This window comes from Lycorma delicatula, chromosome 5, assembly GCF_047948215.1.
Source record: "Lycorma delicatula isolate Av1 chromosome 5, ASM4794821v1, whole genome shotgun sequence".
Lineage (NCBI taxonomy): Eukaryota > Metazoa > Arthropoda > Insecta > Hemiptera > Fulgoridae > Lycorma > Lycorma delicatula.
The window spans coordinates 61,152,801-61,169,804 of NC_134459.1; the positions used below are offsets into that span (position 1 = coordinate 61,152,801).

Sequence of the window (17,004 nt, forward strand, 5' to 3'; positions counted from 1 at the left end):
CCATTGTTAATCTGACATATATTTTTCTACAGATTATTTATTTATCCACAAGTTGATGTCCAGTTAGTTACTTTTTTAACGATAAGTTTTTGTCATGTAAATAATGCTAAACCAAAGCGAGATTCAAACCAGAACCTTTTGGATGAAAGTCAGTGATGCAGCTACTCTAGCATGGAAGAAATTGATGGTTATTTTGTAATGATTTTTCTTCATGAAGAAACAAAAAAAGAGAAAAAGAATACAAAGCAATGTTGGAACAATAAAAATAAGTAAAGGAGAATTTTTAATACATAAAGGACAAAATAACCTTGAATTATAATTTTAAAATTAAAGTGTTTTGGATGTGTCATATTAAATATTGGTGGACATTTTTATATAAATCAATTAATCACAATAATTCTCATTATTTATAATAATTATAGGAACAAACTAAAAACTATAGACAATAGTAGAAACATGATAACAAAACTGATGCTGCATATACATAGTCAGGTATGTTCAAGATGAACTGGTTGAGCAGTACATTAAAATATTTTCTCTTTTATTAATTTGTTTTGCCTTGCCTAAACATTGAACAGTCACTGACAATACATAAGTGTAGCATAAAAACTTTCTTATTTAAACTTACTTGTGAACTTTGTTTTAGTCTGGATGATCCAAGGTATACATGTACGAATCAGCTTTAATTTAGCGATAAATATCATTAATAAAAATCTACATATCACAAAACATCCTCGCAGTAAAATGTATACTAGCAGACAAGAATTTCTTCAGCTTCTCTACTTAAAACTAAGGAAAAAGTAGCAAAATGGTTCATACTCATTACTAATATTCAGATAATAGAATCCACCAGAAAATAACATCACAAGAAAAATTACACAGCATGCTATATCATTTATAAGATTTTAAACAAATTTTTTCTATTCAGAGACCCTCGATTGGGAGGGGTAACTCAGTGAAATTAACTAGTTTTTAATGTAACTTTTTAATTTCTTTATGTTTTATTATTGATAATGCGGTGACAATTTTATCAATTATTATTACCCACCAATATTTCTGTATTTCTTGTGATAACATCGATAAAATCTTTCCCCCTGTTTCCTCATTAGACAGTGTAACTGATTACCTAAAACCACCATCATTACCTTACCTAGAATATGATCTACACTATTAGGTAGAAATAATTAATATATAGTTAAGACATTTTGGATGTTTTCATATTTTAATATTTGAAGACATGAGTATTGTAGTACTCTTAAATTATTGTAAACAACAAAAATTGGATTTGCTTGGATTAATAAAAAAAGTATTGGTTCAATATCTATGAAAGTAATTATTTGCTTAGGACAGACTATATCTAATAACCAATAAAATACAAAATAGAACTGCGATTATTGGTGTGCGTCAAAACATTATTAAGCATACTTATAGTTTTCAGTAAAAATTAATAGTGAAAATCATTTTCAGTTATTTGACTGTTCAACTGATCAGTTACGATTGAGAATAATTAATAGAATAATTATTTATTCTACAATAAAAATATTAGTTGATGTAAAATTTTTTTAAAGATGAAGGAATATTTTTTTATGAAAATAACTTTTTAATTCTGTACCTGTAATTATATATATATATATATATATATATATATATATATATATATATATGTCTAGAAGAGAACTTTTTTTAAATTTCATATAATTAAAATATATGTTTTTTAAACATAGTTCAAAAATGTTTTTTTTTACATCTGTCAACAGTTATAAAAAAAGTTCACTTTGTTTCACTTATTATGATTTTTTTTTATAACTGATGATACATGCTTCAAATGTATTTATTTTTAACTATATATTTTTTTAAAGTTCAATTTAAAAATAAAAATATCTAATTGAAATTCAGCTGTATATGTCATAAAAGGATGTTTAGTAAATCAATATTATTTGGCAGAATAAATTTTATTGGGCCTGAAATAATATATATATAATAATCATTCAACAGAGACAATACAAGTTATTTATCAATCAATTTGTTGAATAGTAAACTAAAATACAACAAAAATGTTTAAATAATTAACATGCTTGTTATCATTTGTAAAAAAAAAAATTAGCTATGAGGAAGTCTGCAGAATACATTAATAAAAACAAGAAAATTATTTATAAATTTTTATTTATTTGTTTATGGCTTTTAATGGCCAGAAGACCTTAAAAGGGTCTTACAATTTTTGACAAAAACCTGGAATTTTGCTTTATTCAAACCTACAACTTTTCATTTAACAATCAACAACTCTATATACTAAATTTTAAACTATTAATATTGTCAGAATTATCAGTAAAATAATTTGAGTGATATTAAATCAATTTAGTGATATACAATGATAAATAGTGTATTAATCTTGATTACATTTAGATAAAAAAAAACACAAAAACAATTAGAATTATCTCCTCTCAACGCTTAATAAATAAGTATAGGAATTGTATTTTAATCACATATTTTAAAACATCTTAACATTATGTATCAAATCAAATTTTAAACTGCATTGAAAAAAAATTATATGGTGATTTTAAATGCGTATTTATTTTTATAATGTGAAAACAATTCATAAAAATAAATAAGTAAAATTTTTTCACTGGAAACTCGCAATATATAAAGAAACTATACACAGTAGGGAAAATACTAAGTGCAGATTAATTCTTACAAATTGCACAAAATAAATCAATATAAATAACAATGGTAAACAATTATATAAATATATTTATATACAATAATAATAATAATAATAATAATATAAAAACTAATTGCACAATATTAATTTAAAAAAAAAAAATGCTAACTAAAATTATTTATTCAATTTTTATTTTTAATAAATATTTTCATTATATTTATTCCATAAATTAGTAGTTCCAGAGTTAAAATTACATGTAAAACATACAATGATGTTAAAAACGTTTGGTATTATTTTCTTTAAATTTTTTTTATTATTATTGTTTATTTTTTAATTTGTTAATGTAACGATTATATCTCCACAGTAATTTTTTAAAAATACAAGAATGACACACAGCTCAACTTTTACAAAAAAAAATTATATATATAAAAATAAATGAAATTGTAAGAATGAATAAACAACAATTTAATGATGAAGGTTTAATAAAAGAGCTGTTGATGAATGAAACAAAAGACAAAAAAGAAGGAGGATTAAATGAATTCATGATTAAAAAAAAAAAATCAGCATTAAATATTGTGTAAACAATAGCAAAAACATAATTAAAAACGAATAAACTGAGTTTTAAAAGCAAGAACCACCATTATATATCACTTGTAATGAACTTAAAAAAAAATCATGTGTTATTTCAGTAACTGATTAGTTAATGACTGTGGTTAACAACTACGGTTGTTTTATGATGGTAAAAAAAGGTTTAAATTTAAGTAAATTTATGGTTACTTTTAAGTAAACCTACTTGTTAATGATACTGGTATATTTTGATAGTTAATAGCATTAAATTAAAAGTACTCCCTAAGGAATGATCAACTTGAGTCTAGCGACAGATCAACTACCAGACTGTATCTGGAAATTGGGCATACATTCAGTTGTCAGAGATTTTAATTTAAACTTAACTGCAGAAGCATAACATGATTAAAAATACAACAATGAGGACATTTTTTTACTTAAGATTATTTTAATTGTAACTTGAAAACATTATATTTAAAAATTATTCATTAAAGTAAACATTCCAAATACTGTATCTAATATCAAGTTTAAAAAAACCTGATTATTTAACAGCTGTATGAAATTTTAAAATTCTATACTGTGAAAGATCTTGTTTGACTTGTGCATTCTGAAAGTGTCCAGATATATTGTGTAGCTTTATTAAATAAGGACATTTAAATTTAATACAACACCTGCATCATTTGTTTGTATAACATGTGTTATACTTAACATTAACATGTGTGTATAGCTTATTACATCTCTGGATTACCAGGCCAGCAAGTGTTGTTAATTAGAACCAATATTTTGACCAGGAAACAGATAAGTTGTTTAAACAATTAAAATATGAAGGGTTCAGCCCAGCTTTTAATTACCAACCTTCTGCATAAGGAGACAAGCTTCAAACCTTTTCATTACATCAACATGGTCAACGAAAATTGAGTCCCATCATCCCATCATGCATTGACAAGATCCAAATAAAAAAAATAGGTTAGTATTATAATATGCTTAACTAAGCAGTTTTTCAGCAAAATTAAGTAATTTTACTATAATTTTAAAATAGATAAAAAATAAAATTAAAAAAAAAATCATATCATGAAATTATTCATTTCTAAAAAGTTTTTAAATGTTTATTCAAAGAACGCAAATTTTGTGATGTAAATGCAAACTTGCTGATCTCCGTGCCGGAGTTTTAGCATCTTGGCCTTTCATCTGGAGTTCCTGGGTTTAAATCTCGGTCAGGCATGAAATTTTTCATATGCTACAAATTTCTATTTCATATTCCCATCTATAAGCTTCTTTATAGGCCTCTACGGTCAATTAATTGATCAGTCAAAAAAAGAAAAATTGAAAAACTTAATAATATCTACATGACCACCTTGGTGACTCAAGCAGTACAGTACTACTACTTTGACATTTCTAGGTTCAGTACAAATTCATAATGTGTAAATAGTTAATATTCAAGTTTTTAATGAATGAAGAATTTAAGGATTGATTTGTTACTCAATCCTTACATTCCAAACTCATAGAAGTCACTAATGGACCTCAGAAATCGCAATTTAAAAAAAAATTATTTACTTTTTAAAGAAATTTTTTTTATTGTTTAAAAGAGAGAAATTGGTAAAAAAGTAATAAAATTTAATATTTTCAAATTAATTAATGACTACTGAATCTTTTGATGTTGTGTACACCTCATACACAAAATGAATAAATATTTTGCAAATAATGTTAAATTAATAGATAAAAACTGTATAAGCTATGTGTCAATAAGCATAATGATACGTTTTCAATTACACTCCAGATCAAAAAAATATTTATACTCGAGCATGGTATAAAAAAAAAAAATTATTATAAAATGATCAAATAAACAAGAAATTATACAAATAATGTAATTAAGTATAAGTAAATATACATCTACTGACAGGTATTTAATTAACAAAAAGGAATAAATTTTGTAGAAAACATATCATAACTTTAATCCCAATAAAATGTTAATAAAGTGACTAAATTTATTAAAACAATAGTTATGAAAATTTTAATGACAGACAGAACAAAAATCATTAATTCTGACTCAATTTAAACTAAATTTAATAATAAAAATTGTTACATAAAATCTAGCCACCAGTTTTCTAACTATGATAAGAAAACTGTGCTTCCTCATGAAAGGACAAGACTGTGGTTATGCCAAGGTAACATTTGTTTATCATAATTTGTCATCACATAAGTACTCATTTTCCATGTACAATAACTTCTGAAACAGCATACCTCACATTTTTAATATACAGATGACTTGAACCTACTTTTAACCACAGCTGGCAAATTGACTATGTTTTCAGGAGTTATTGTACTCAGATCATCTATGCACCTAACTGTTACTACAATATTCTGATTAAGTTGTAGGGAATTAATGTTAGATTTTATAACTAAAAGAAAAAAGTAATAAATGATGAGGTGTTCATAATTATTAAAAGAAAATTTACATTAATGATGGATAATGCAATATATACGACTGTTGTATTATTGAATATTATTTGAACAAACAAAATAAATTCTGGGACCAATAGTTTTAAGGCCAATATTTGAACTACTCTACTGCTTGATATGGGTGGTAATGAAAATTTATGTCAAGAAATGTCTATAGATGTATAATTACTTTTTCTATATAATGTGTCTTTTAAAAAATAAGATTCTAAGTTAAAAAGTACATTTACTAATAATGAAGCAATTTACACATCACAGTGTAAGTAGGAAAATGAGGCAATGCAAATAATAGTACAGCATCAAGGTGTAACCAATGAAACAAATAATCTAACATATAAAATGGAAACTTAAGAGAATAAGTAAAAAAATTCTTATTAAGGATTTAGTATATACAACAATATTAGTAAATAAAAAATAAATAACTTTTATAAGTTATTAAAAGGTAGTTTAATTTGGGCTAAAGAAATTTCTGTAATAGATTAAAAAGAAAGATAATAAAACTATATCCTACTAGAAAATGATAATTTTACTAAAACAATTGCCGTAGAATATAAAAGAATGTAAATCAAAACTATAATATAAAAGTTTCCGCAGTTCAGTGAAGCTGAACAATATTGAATGCACTTTAACTACCAGCTATATACATTTAATAGCGGCTGATAAATACTAACAGTTAAAAATGACGTTTAATAAAATGGATTCTCCACATGAATAAAGTAAGATGACACTTTTGTAACGTTTTTTTGAATAGGTCTACGCTGAGAATGCCTACAATTAAAAATAATAGGGATTTCTTGGATATAACTGATCTGAAAAAAGGTAAGATATGTTGTCAAACTTCAACAGAACTTTTGTCATGTTAAGAGACAGCATACTAAAAATAAAAAAGTAAAAAAAAAAATAAAAGAAATAGGTTAATGAATATAGAATAATATTTATTTATTAAAGTGAAATATAATTTTATTCAGGCATTTTAATAAGAAATATGATTAAATGAAGTGAAAAATGAAACAAATTTTATACCCTTGCCTTGCTAAGAATTAAACACAAGATCACCTGATTAAAAAATTAGCATATTGAATTTTATAAGACTAACTGGTTAGCTTTAGAGAATTTTTTTTAATCTGCAGAATGCTCATTTTTCTACTTTGACTGCAATGAAATTTTTCAGTGTATTTTTACATTTATTTTTAAATATAATTCATGTACTGGTAAAAAAATCAACACATGATAATACTAATAATAATGAATAAACAATAATATAGAAATAACAGAGAAAAAAAAACAGTAAATGTGCACCACACATAGGAGGAATACATAATGTAATATTAAAGGCAGAAAAAATTATTATTTAGCAGGCATATATACTCTGTAGATAATAATACATATTATCATATATGTGTGGTGAATAGTTTTCAGTAACAGAAACAGAGGTTGTGGGAGCAATACATAATTAATTATTAACAAAATAATGTCATTATTATTAATAATTATTATATATTTATATACAGATTACATCGATCGATTTGGGCATCGCTTTGGTAGTTTAAAGGTATTTATCTATGTATTTATTAATAATAGTGCCTGCATGCGGGCGGAAGGTTCTGGAAGGCAACATTCGCACGCAATTATCGTTTTATTACATACATTTATGTTATATATTAATGTTACCGACAAAGTCAAAAACAGTCATCTTAAGATCACTGAATCAATCTGTATGCGTTGTTAAGTAAATTTAATAGTGCTTATTCATATCACTGCTAGATTTCAGATAATGCACATAACTGTTATAGTTCAAGCAAAAATGGTTTTGAAAAAACCACCTAGCTTCTGCTAAACGATGATAAGTGAGGTCTAATCTATACTATTGCTCACTACCACACCAAAGCAATTGAAATCCAAGTAGAATTCAGTCCAACAAGTGATAGTTTCACCATAGGAACTGAGAGTATAGTGAAAATTATTTTTTTCAATAACTCCAACCAGTATATTTTGTATATTAGGTCCTTTATATAAATTACAGTCATTCAAAAACTGCAAGCGGTAGTGTAATGTAGTAAACTAATGAAACATTATGTTACGAGTTATCATACACTACTTTTGATTAAATGCAGAAAATAAAAACTAATAAATAGTATAAACTGAATACAATGAACTTTTTTTTAAACATTGTCTCTTTTTGTTATATTGAATATCTGAGCCACAACCAAAATGTTGTACGTAACCTGACATGAGATATTTGTCACTCCTAGAAATAGCACATATACTCTAAGGAATATAACAATCATCCGATGATAGGATTACTAAAAAAAAGTAAGTAATTTCTCATTCCTTTTATTCATTGAGTGAATATACTGTTGCAAATCGGCATAAATGAAATGTAGGTGATATTTAACATATTACAAATTCATTCTATTCATCATTTGGTGTCATAGTATAATCATTATTATTTTCTGAAAAAGCAATTGAAATTAATGCCATTGGTATCTAGGATAATTTACAAGTAGTCATGTGAAATTTCTAAAGATTAACAGAAATTTAAAAGTTAATTCATTTATGGGTGATACATTCAATTTAATTATTAAAAAAACACATTTAATAATTTAGTAATATCAATAATTTAGTAGTACACATTTATTATTATTTCTTCAAAAATGTTTGATTGCTGTACATTGTGTACCTTAGATTGTTAATATAAGGTAAAAATAAATAAATTGTAAGTCTTACTTACATCCATGATAAATTTAAATTCTATTTAAATATTTTAATCAACGAGATAAAAAATTTAAATAGTATGGTATGTTAATTTCATTTACTGGATTATTTTAACTTTTACTGATCCTGGATCCTTAGAATTTGGTTTCTTGGATTTCAACTGTATAATTTTTCACTCTATTTTAAAATAAGTTGGAAAGTATACATATTTTTTTATTTTAAAACAATATATATTTAAAATACTGTAAAAAAAATCTATACATAATAATAATAATAATTATAAAGATGGTGTAATTTAAGATACAGTATCCAATTCCTGGATCAGCACACTAGAATTAACCTTACTAAGATATTAGGCATATCACAATTTATTTAAAAACCAGTTTGGTCTTCCAAAAAGTATGGGAAAGGAAGCCAAGCAAAGTCCAAAGTGCATTATTAGTCTTGTGTAACAGCATACAGAAAGGAAAGTGAGTATATCTAAAGATGATGGAATTAACAGGCTTTGCCAGTAACATTTAATAAGCACATATGTGTACGTAATAATATATATGCAAAAAATAACACTCATACAAACACGCAGTTATCATACATACACACATACACCTTACTTTATATATATATATATATATATATATACCAGCGCATCACTACCTAAACAGTAAACAACAGTCTATTTATATTAATTAATAATATATAATATATTTATAATATATAATAATAATGTTAATAATATTTGTCTGATAGAGTAAGGACTCATATGGTGATGAAGGCAAACCTATTTATATATATATATAATTTTTATATAATATTTTATTTTTTAATTATTTATTTATTTTTTAGAAACATTAATTATTGTTATTAATAATTTACACTCAAATAACTCCATTCATGTAATATAATTCAGCCTTCTAATAAATTATACATATATTTATGTATATATTATATAAACAGCTAAAGTTATAACGCCAGTCAAGTTTTTTTCTTGGGTTTTTTTTTTAATTAAGTTATAACGATAGCATATTTTATTTATACTTAATTAATGATAAATAATTAATAAAAACAAGATATATTATTTTATCTTTGAAAAATAATAAATTATTTTAATAACATAATCATTAATTATCCATCAAATAATATTAATTTTCACGTAATATTTTAATATAAAAAATTAACAATTATACTATTTATGTAATAAAATGTGATATTTATTTAAAAGATTAAGTGTCATACAATTTTTTCCCCTTTTTAACATTAAATATAACCTTTTATTTTAACTAAACCTTAATTTCCTAATGTTTTAGAAGTTCAAAAGATGTAAAAAGATTATTAATTTAATATTTTTTGGTTTCACTTATCCAACTACTATCAGCAGCTGCACAGTGTTTAGACAGCATTAAAAAGATGTCTTCAGGCAATCTTTATAAGAAAATAACCAATTCTTTACCTCATAACAGAATTAACAATACAGCACAGTACAGAATTAACAATAAATATGTAGATTAAATTATGAATATTAAGATTATATTAAAGTAAATATTAAGGAAAATTGCAGGAAAACCTTGATTAGAGCAGTATTATAAAATTCAACATTAATAAATAAAAAAGGGAAGTTGCTAACATAATTTAAAGTAATGATAATATTAACATTAATAATAACAATATTTCTGGTAATAGGTAATCTTTTATTTTAATTTTAAATATATCAGAATTTAATTTTTAAAATAATCAGATCTTTTGGACTGATAGATATTTTTTTTAAATGGCAACAAAAGTGCAATTAATTACTTTTTCATAGAACCAGGAATTATAAAAAATAATGTGATAGGAATTTTACCATACTTTAACATTTATAAAACAGCTGGATTACATAGCAAAAAACTACAATTTATGATCCAAATATATTAATTTTACTCGTACAGTAAAAGTTGCAAAAAAGACTGTTCAGTTCTCTTTTTCCCTATGCTATATATGTATATATATATATATTTATTCAAATCAGGCAAACAATGCATAAGCCATCATAAATTCCTCATGTTACTTTGCATCTTGCCTCAGCTGTTGGGACATGAAGGTTAAATAAAGGGTTCATACCAACAGAATTTTATATATATATATCCAAATCTGTTCACGGAGTGAGAGTCCTACAAGAAGATCTAAAGACAGACGGAAAGAGTAGATTTGCTAAAAAATGGGAAATAAAATTGAGTTCTTTATAAATCTGATCTGTACCTTGAAACGTTTAGCTAAAGGGAGTTATAATTAAGAGCTAGATATAAAATGATGAGCTACTTAAAAAATTAAAGAGTAACTGAATTTGTCAACATGTGCTATAATAATTTCATCAATTAAACAAAAAAGGATCCTGCTACAAGGAGACTTAAAGCAAATTATTCTATATTAAGGAATATAAATCATAAATAAATATGAACTGGTGGTTGTTCCAAGAAGTATTTTTAATTTTATCATATCAATCTAAATTTTGTATGCTTCTAGTTACGAAATTAATCAGCTTATGAAATAAGCCGAATGTTTTGTATGACACTAATTTTCAATTAAATACCTAAAATTATATTAATATTCATATGAAAATATTATATATTTTATAAATAATAATTATTATTATTACTGGAATAAAAAACATCTATTTTTACAAGAGATATTATAGCAATTATTTGTATAGTATTTTTACCCTAACCATATTTAATTATTTTACGATTAAATAAAAATAATATTTAAATAAGTAACACAATGTACATGATTATGCAATACCAGATTAAAGTGCAACTGTTTTTCACAAAAAAATGAAACAATATGAAAAAAACAAAACAGATTTATGTAGATAGAAATAATTATCCACTGATATTTTCAGTCATTCAATTTTTTACTTTTAAATAATATAATTATTTTTTTTTACAATCAAAATTAAAATAAAAAAAAAAATATATATATATAAAGTTAAAATATTAAGATTAATAAATTCAGATCATTCCATTAACAAAATTTTAATAATTTTCTTAACTTTTCAAGTTATAAAAAATTGTATGGAATCCAGTCAATCATTTTATTTATAACCGTGAATAATTATTAAAATTTAAAAAAAACTCATAACTAAATTTCAGTCCTTTGAAATAATATATATTATTTGAAAGTATGACCTTAAACAAGTAACTATGACAACATGAAATTACAAATAGTGGAGGGGGGAGGGGCAAAATCAGTTACATAAGTCAATGTAAGATTTTCTTCACCTCTTTCTATAATATATCATGTTGCATATTTACTAATCTAAAATCATGTTTTTAAAGATACATTACTGTACCAATTTAAAAGAGATTTACACATCCTAAAAGAAATTAAAATTTCTAATTTTAATTCCTACAAATCACTCACCACTAACCTCTTCAATTTATCATCATTTTGTTAATGGGAAACTTATTGGTTTTTCACAACAATCATCATTTTGAATTATTATATGAAAAATTGATTTACAATAGATTTTTTTAACATTCAAATTAAACTCATACCATATTATTCTGAAATACATTGTGAAGACAAATTATTTATTTATTACTAATAGGTTCGTTATTCTTAGATATATGGTATGTATGTAGCAGAAGCAGTATTTTCTGTACATTTATCACTGGCATTCACATATTTTTTTCTAATTTTACATCGATAAATATCATATTTAACCCACACAAATACTAATTTAAAAAAAAAAAAACATGTATGGAGGGAAAATTGAAGGATCTGAACATATTTTATTAAATTTTTGTAGCAAAAGGAAATGAAATAATATTTTTTATTAAAAAACAATAAAGTTAAAAAAAAAAAAACAAATTTGATTTCAAACAGTCTTTTAAATGAATGATATTAACAAAAAGGTTTGAGTGATAATACGATCAACAGTTGAATGATCTCTGATATGTTATCTTATGGGAAGAAGCGTATACTGGAGATCGACTGAGTTAATTATCACCCATCTATTTTTCACAAATTTTATTAAAAATTATAATTATTTTAGAAATTCATTAAAATAATATTAATATTCTTGTTTGTTTATAATAACAACAATATAATAATAGTAGTAGTAATAATAAATAATAATAATTAGTTAATTAATTATTATCAAAAAAAAAGGAGCCAAGGGAGGTAGAGAGGGGTTCAGGAACTATTATTATATGTAATATGACTGTTGACTATAGCGACAAGTCGCTCTCCCTAACCTCCCACAGCTGACGACTACCAGCACACATAATATTATGCACAAACAAAAAAAAAAACCATTTATTTATAAATTTTAAAACGAACTAATATTTTCAACTCTCTCGTATACCCGCAATAATAATTATAATAATAATAATCATATGTATAATATAATAATTATAAGTGTCTTGTATTCTATGTACAATATATTATAATTATTTACTCGTTTTGTTTTCCTTTAATAATTAATATTTATAAATATAATGGAATAGTAGAAGCGGTACAACATAAGCAACTAACGGGACCTTTGGCAGATAGGTGAGATGCACTAGACCTGGAACAATCGAAGCATATTATCGTTGTTCCAGAGTACACGCGAGTTGTCCTGATTCCATTGTTGACATGCTTTACAGCAAGCCGGTGGCCAAGGTGCAGTACCGGGAGTAGATACCCGTGATCTTTTCGCGGCACGAGCCCAGGGAACACCGGCTACCGCAGCCGCAGCAGCAGCAGCGTTAGCGGCTTGACGCCGATGTATACTGCTAGACGTAGCCGCATGTTCTGGTCCCGGTTCGACGGCCCTACCGCGATGTCTTCCGCCACCGCTTGCGACGGCAGGGGCGGTAACACCAGGCCATGGCTGTTGTACAGCCGCTCTTTGTTGCGGTTGTAGGAATCCTTGAGGGTGGCACGCTTTACAGGATGCGGCCACTGCTGCTACTCCAACAGCGGGTTGACACAGCCTTGTACTCTCTTTATTTGATCCTATTATACCTACGCCTTGTACGCCGACACCCGATACCGTTCCGACGGTTCCGGTTCCACTTGTACTTGTACCCGACGTAGATGCGGTTGCTGTATTGTTATTTACTTCTCCGGCACATGTCGCTGCCAGTAATTCTGTAACAGATAAACACAAAAAATACAATATTAGTAAAAATCTACAATTAAATGCCTTATCAAAGGGATTAATTAATTAAAAATGCAAACATAGCACTTTCGAGGAAATTTGGTACTACAACAAAGAGAATGCATTCTGAATAAAACGGTTGTACTTATAATTGGATCTAAAAATATCATTTTAGCTATCACTTAATACTCTCGGTAACAAATAGAAACCTCGATGTATTAACCTCAAGTGAGATTTAGTCGAATGGACTATACTTCAAATATTCCTACACGCCACACGTTCCGGAGCTGGCGATGTATACAGATGCCTGTACTGATTTGTAATGTCTGTAGGCTACACTTTTAATACGGTATATTACGATTATTTAAGTGACAGCCGGATGCAGAAAGAATTTTCCCACTGCACAGATACAATCTTAATTTTTTTCAAAACAATATTAAAAATATTTTATTTAATCTTGTTACAATATCGATTATATTCCTATATGTATTTTAACTTGGAATAAGAAATGGTTTATGAAAAATCGATAAGAGTCTAGCAAGAAATCGAACTATCCTAAACAGGGCTTTAACATTTGTTTCTACGGTGTAGAAGGGGACTAGTGACCATCTGAATATTCAGTCTCGCACATACTCATCAGTTTGCAGTTCGTTAAAGATTCGTCATTATTGTGTCGACAATTGCTGTGATGATAAAGGGCGATATCTTATTTATCTCATAAGAACAAGAAAATCGTATCCGAGAATAGACTAAGATTTTCTCCAAAGTAATAATATAATATGTTTAAAAAAAATAATTAACTAAAATGACTTATCTTTAGAAGAATAAAAAAAAATTAACTATTGAGATATAATAATAAATAACTCATAGTACGCATACCTATTTTTTTTTCTTTACAGTTGCAACATAAATAATTATTTAGTATTAAATTATTAATTAAAAAAGCCCTTTATTAACGCTCCTGCAAAATACTTACTTAAGAATTATCTTTAAAAGAAAACCATTAGATAAAAGTAAATTCTTAATTTGTTAAGGTTATTACATTACCACTTAAAGCGACTTTATATTTAATAATACATTATTAAAAATACATTCCAAAACTTAAGAAAAAGAAAAACAGCAACATCATGAGAACATTTATTGCATATAACATATATGTACGAGTGTAACAAATTTACTGGATTGGTGTCTGGAAACTGTACTTACTATAGGAGTGGTAGTCTATTCTCTTCTGTACTAGGGTCTGTGGGGAGATTTAGGCCAAGCTATAATTTAGACAGCTAAATGGGCTGACGTCATCAACAAACTGTAACCTTCTCTTCTAAAGGTGGTTTAGTCATTTCCCCTCCACCATCACTCCTATTCTTATACGTATTTTTCCATGTTCGCTTTCTTTTTTTCATTTTATTTTCTTTATTTTTTTTACTATTGTTTGATCAATATATTTGACAGAATTATAATATTTCTACAATATTATTAAATAAAGTAATTTATAACTTTTTTGTGTTCTTAAAATTTTTTATGAATTATTATCAATATTTTTCCTTGAGAAGATCAAAGGAGTTAATTGAATCTTGCTTTGATTGGTTTTATGTTTAAAAATGATTTTTTTTTTGGAGAATAAGACTTTTAGAAACAAAGAGAAAAAAAAATAACAGGAGGCACGGAAACCCACACGGAAAACACGTTCATTATACTAAATCAAGTCGTTCGGTAGAACAGTTATTAACCTCAGAGAATATTTCCACACCGAAAGACTTATTTACTCTGACCAACTCGCAAATCGACATTTCAACATTTTTTAAATTGTTTAAAATATTTATAATAATTTTTATGAAATAAAGCTAAATATCATCCCAGAAATAGATGTTCTTAATGAATATAGACTTTTTTTCGATAAATATGTGATAATCTTCGTAATTTCACGTTTTTTAATTTGAAAATGTGAAATTTTTATTCTTCTAACCCTGATTTTTTCTCCTAATCCGTTTACGAATCGCGCCGCTATATAGCAGTACTTGACAGTACTAGGTAGCGTACAAAAACTTGATAATGCACACTTGAAATAATACAATTTAAAAGAAAATATACTACAGCTTGCATTAATAGTAAAATATTCTTATGTAAATGAAAGCATTTTTATAAGTCCCATCACTTCGTTAAAAAATAAATAAAATTATTAGTTTACAAGAGATTATACTAATTTTATTAAAAAAGGAATAAATAAAACAGAAATAAATTGGTAAACTTTTTATTCTACAATTAGAACTATTTGGTGGTGCTGGGGTAGTGATATTTCGAAAAATTGTATTTATGGTCCGATTTAGCTCATATTCAGAATATATATAAGTTACGAGAACGAAATATTTTTACAAAAATGGACCCGCTAGGTGACGCTGGGGTCGTGAATTTCGAAACATTGTACATATAATGAATATATATATATATATATATATATATATATCTATACAAACATATATATTATTTATTCATTGCTTTATATTTATTTAGAATTAATATTCAACTTTTTTACCGTTTTGAAGTCTGTATTTTTTGATAATTTTGTATTACAATTAAAACATTTTTTTTTTAATAATGCTGAACCGTTTTCACATTATTATTACAACTGCTGAAATCAATGAAAATAAAAATTCAAATACTAATAGATGACTAGATACCGACAGGAAAAACTGACTGATATGAACTAGATCAGAATTAATTTCATTTTTACTGCAGTGAAAAAAAAATTATTTTCATTCATGAAAATCGAGTGCTTTATTTGATGAGAATTTTAAAGTTGTTTTTTATATAAAAATAAGAAGAATCTTATTAATAGATGACTAGCTACTGACTAGACTTGACATATCGTCTAAAATTTCACAGAGTTTAACTAATGATCAGAAAACAAAAAACAGATGATATCAAACCTCCCAAAACAATAAAATTATTAAGGTTACGGCGAGAATTTGCCATCAATTGAAAACATCGAAAATCAAAATTCAACAATTTATTTATTTATAGTTCTTCAGAAAGACATTGTCCGAGTCAACAAAAGTACAGATATGTATGAAAGGCTAGATAATAATTGTATATTTTTCCTACTTCATTTTCTCAAACACAAAAATATACACCGTTAAACATTTTCTTCCTGTTCTACTAATACTGCAACTAAATGATAGAACCTTTTTAATATAAAACAAACACGAAATCATCGAGACATAATTGGAGATAAACAATTTTTTTATATATTTAATAACACAAATCATATAATAAAAAATTCGTTAAATTTTCAGAATATATTGATTGAAAATTCAAAAACTCTTGCCGGTCAGATTTCATACTTTAAACAACTTCATAAATCCTAAAAATTCATGATCCAGAAATGAGTGTTCTACTTCTTGACTTGCATTTGAAAGACGATAATTCACAACGCAAATCATACGAGTGATCATTCTCTTTAATTTAATCAATTTATTAAATTTTATTGTTA

The 17,004-nt window shown here is 25.7% G+C and overlaps 1 protein-coding gene across 2 annotated transcripts in view; it reads right to left on the reverse strand.

Moving 5' to 3' along the window:
- Positions 1-12,717: 12,717 nt before the first annotated feature.
- The window catches only part of corto (centrosomal and chromosomal factor corto), a 635,431-nt gene continuing 631,144 nt past the window's right edge, over positions 12,718-17,004 (reverse strand). For both annotated transcript variants that reach the window (XM_075365273.1, XM_075365272.1), the window contains one exon: positions 12,718-13,504. In XM_075365273.1, the coding sequence (XP_075221388.1) occupies positions 12,933-13,504 (572 nt within the window). In that variant the 3' untranslated portion in view covers positions 12,718-12,932. The remainder of the gene's footprint in view (positions 13,505-17,004) is intronic.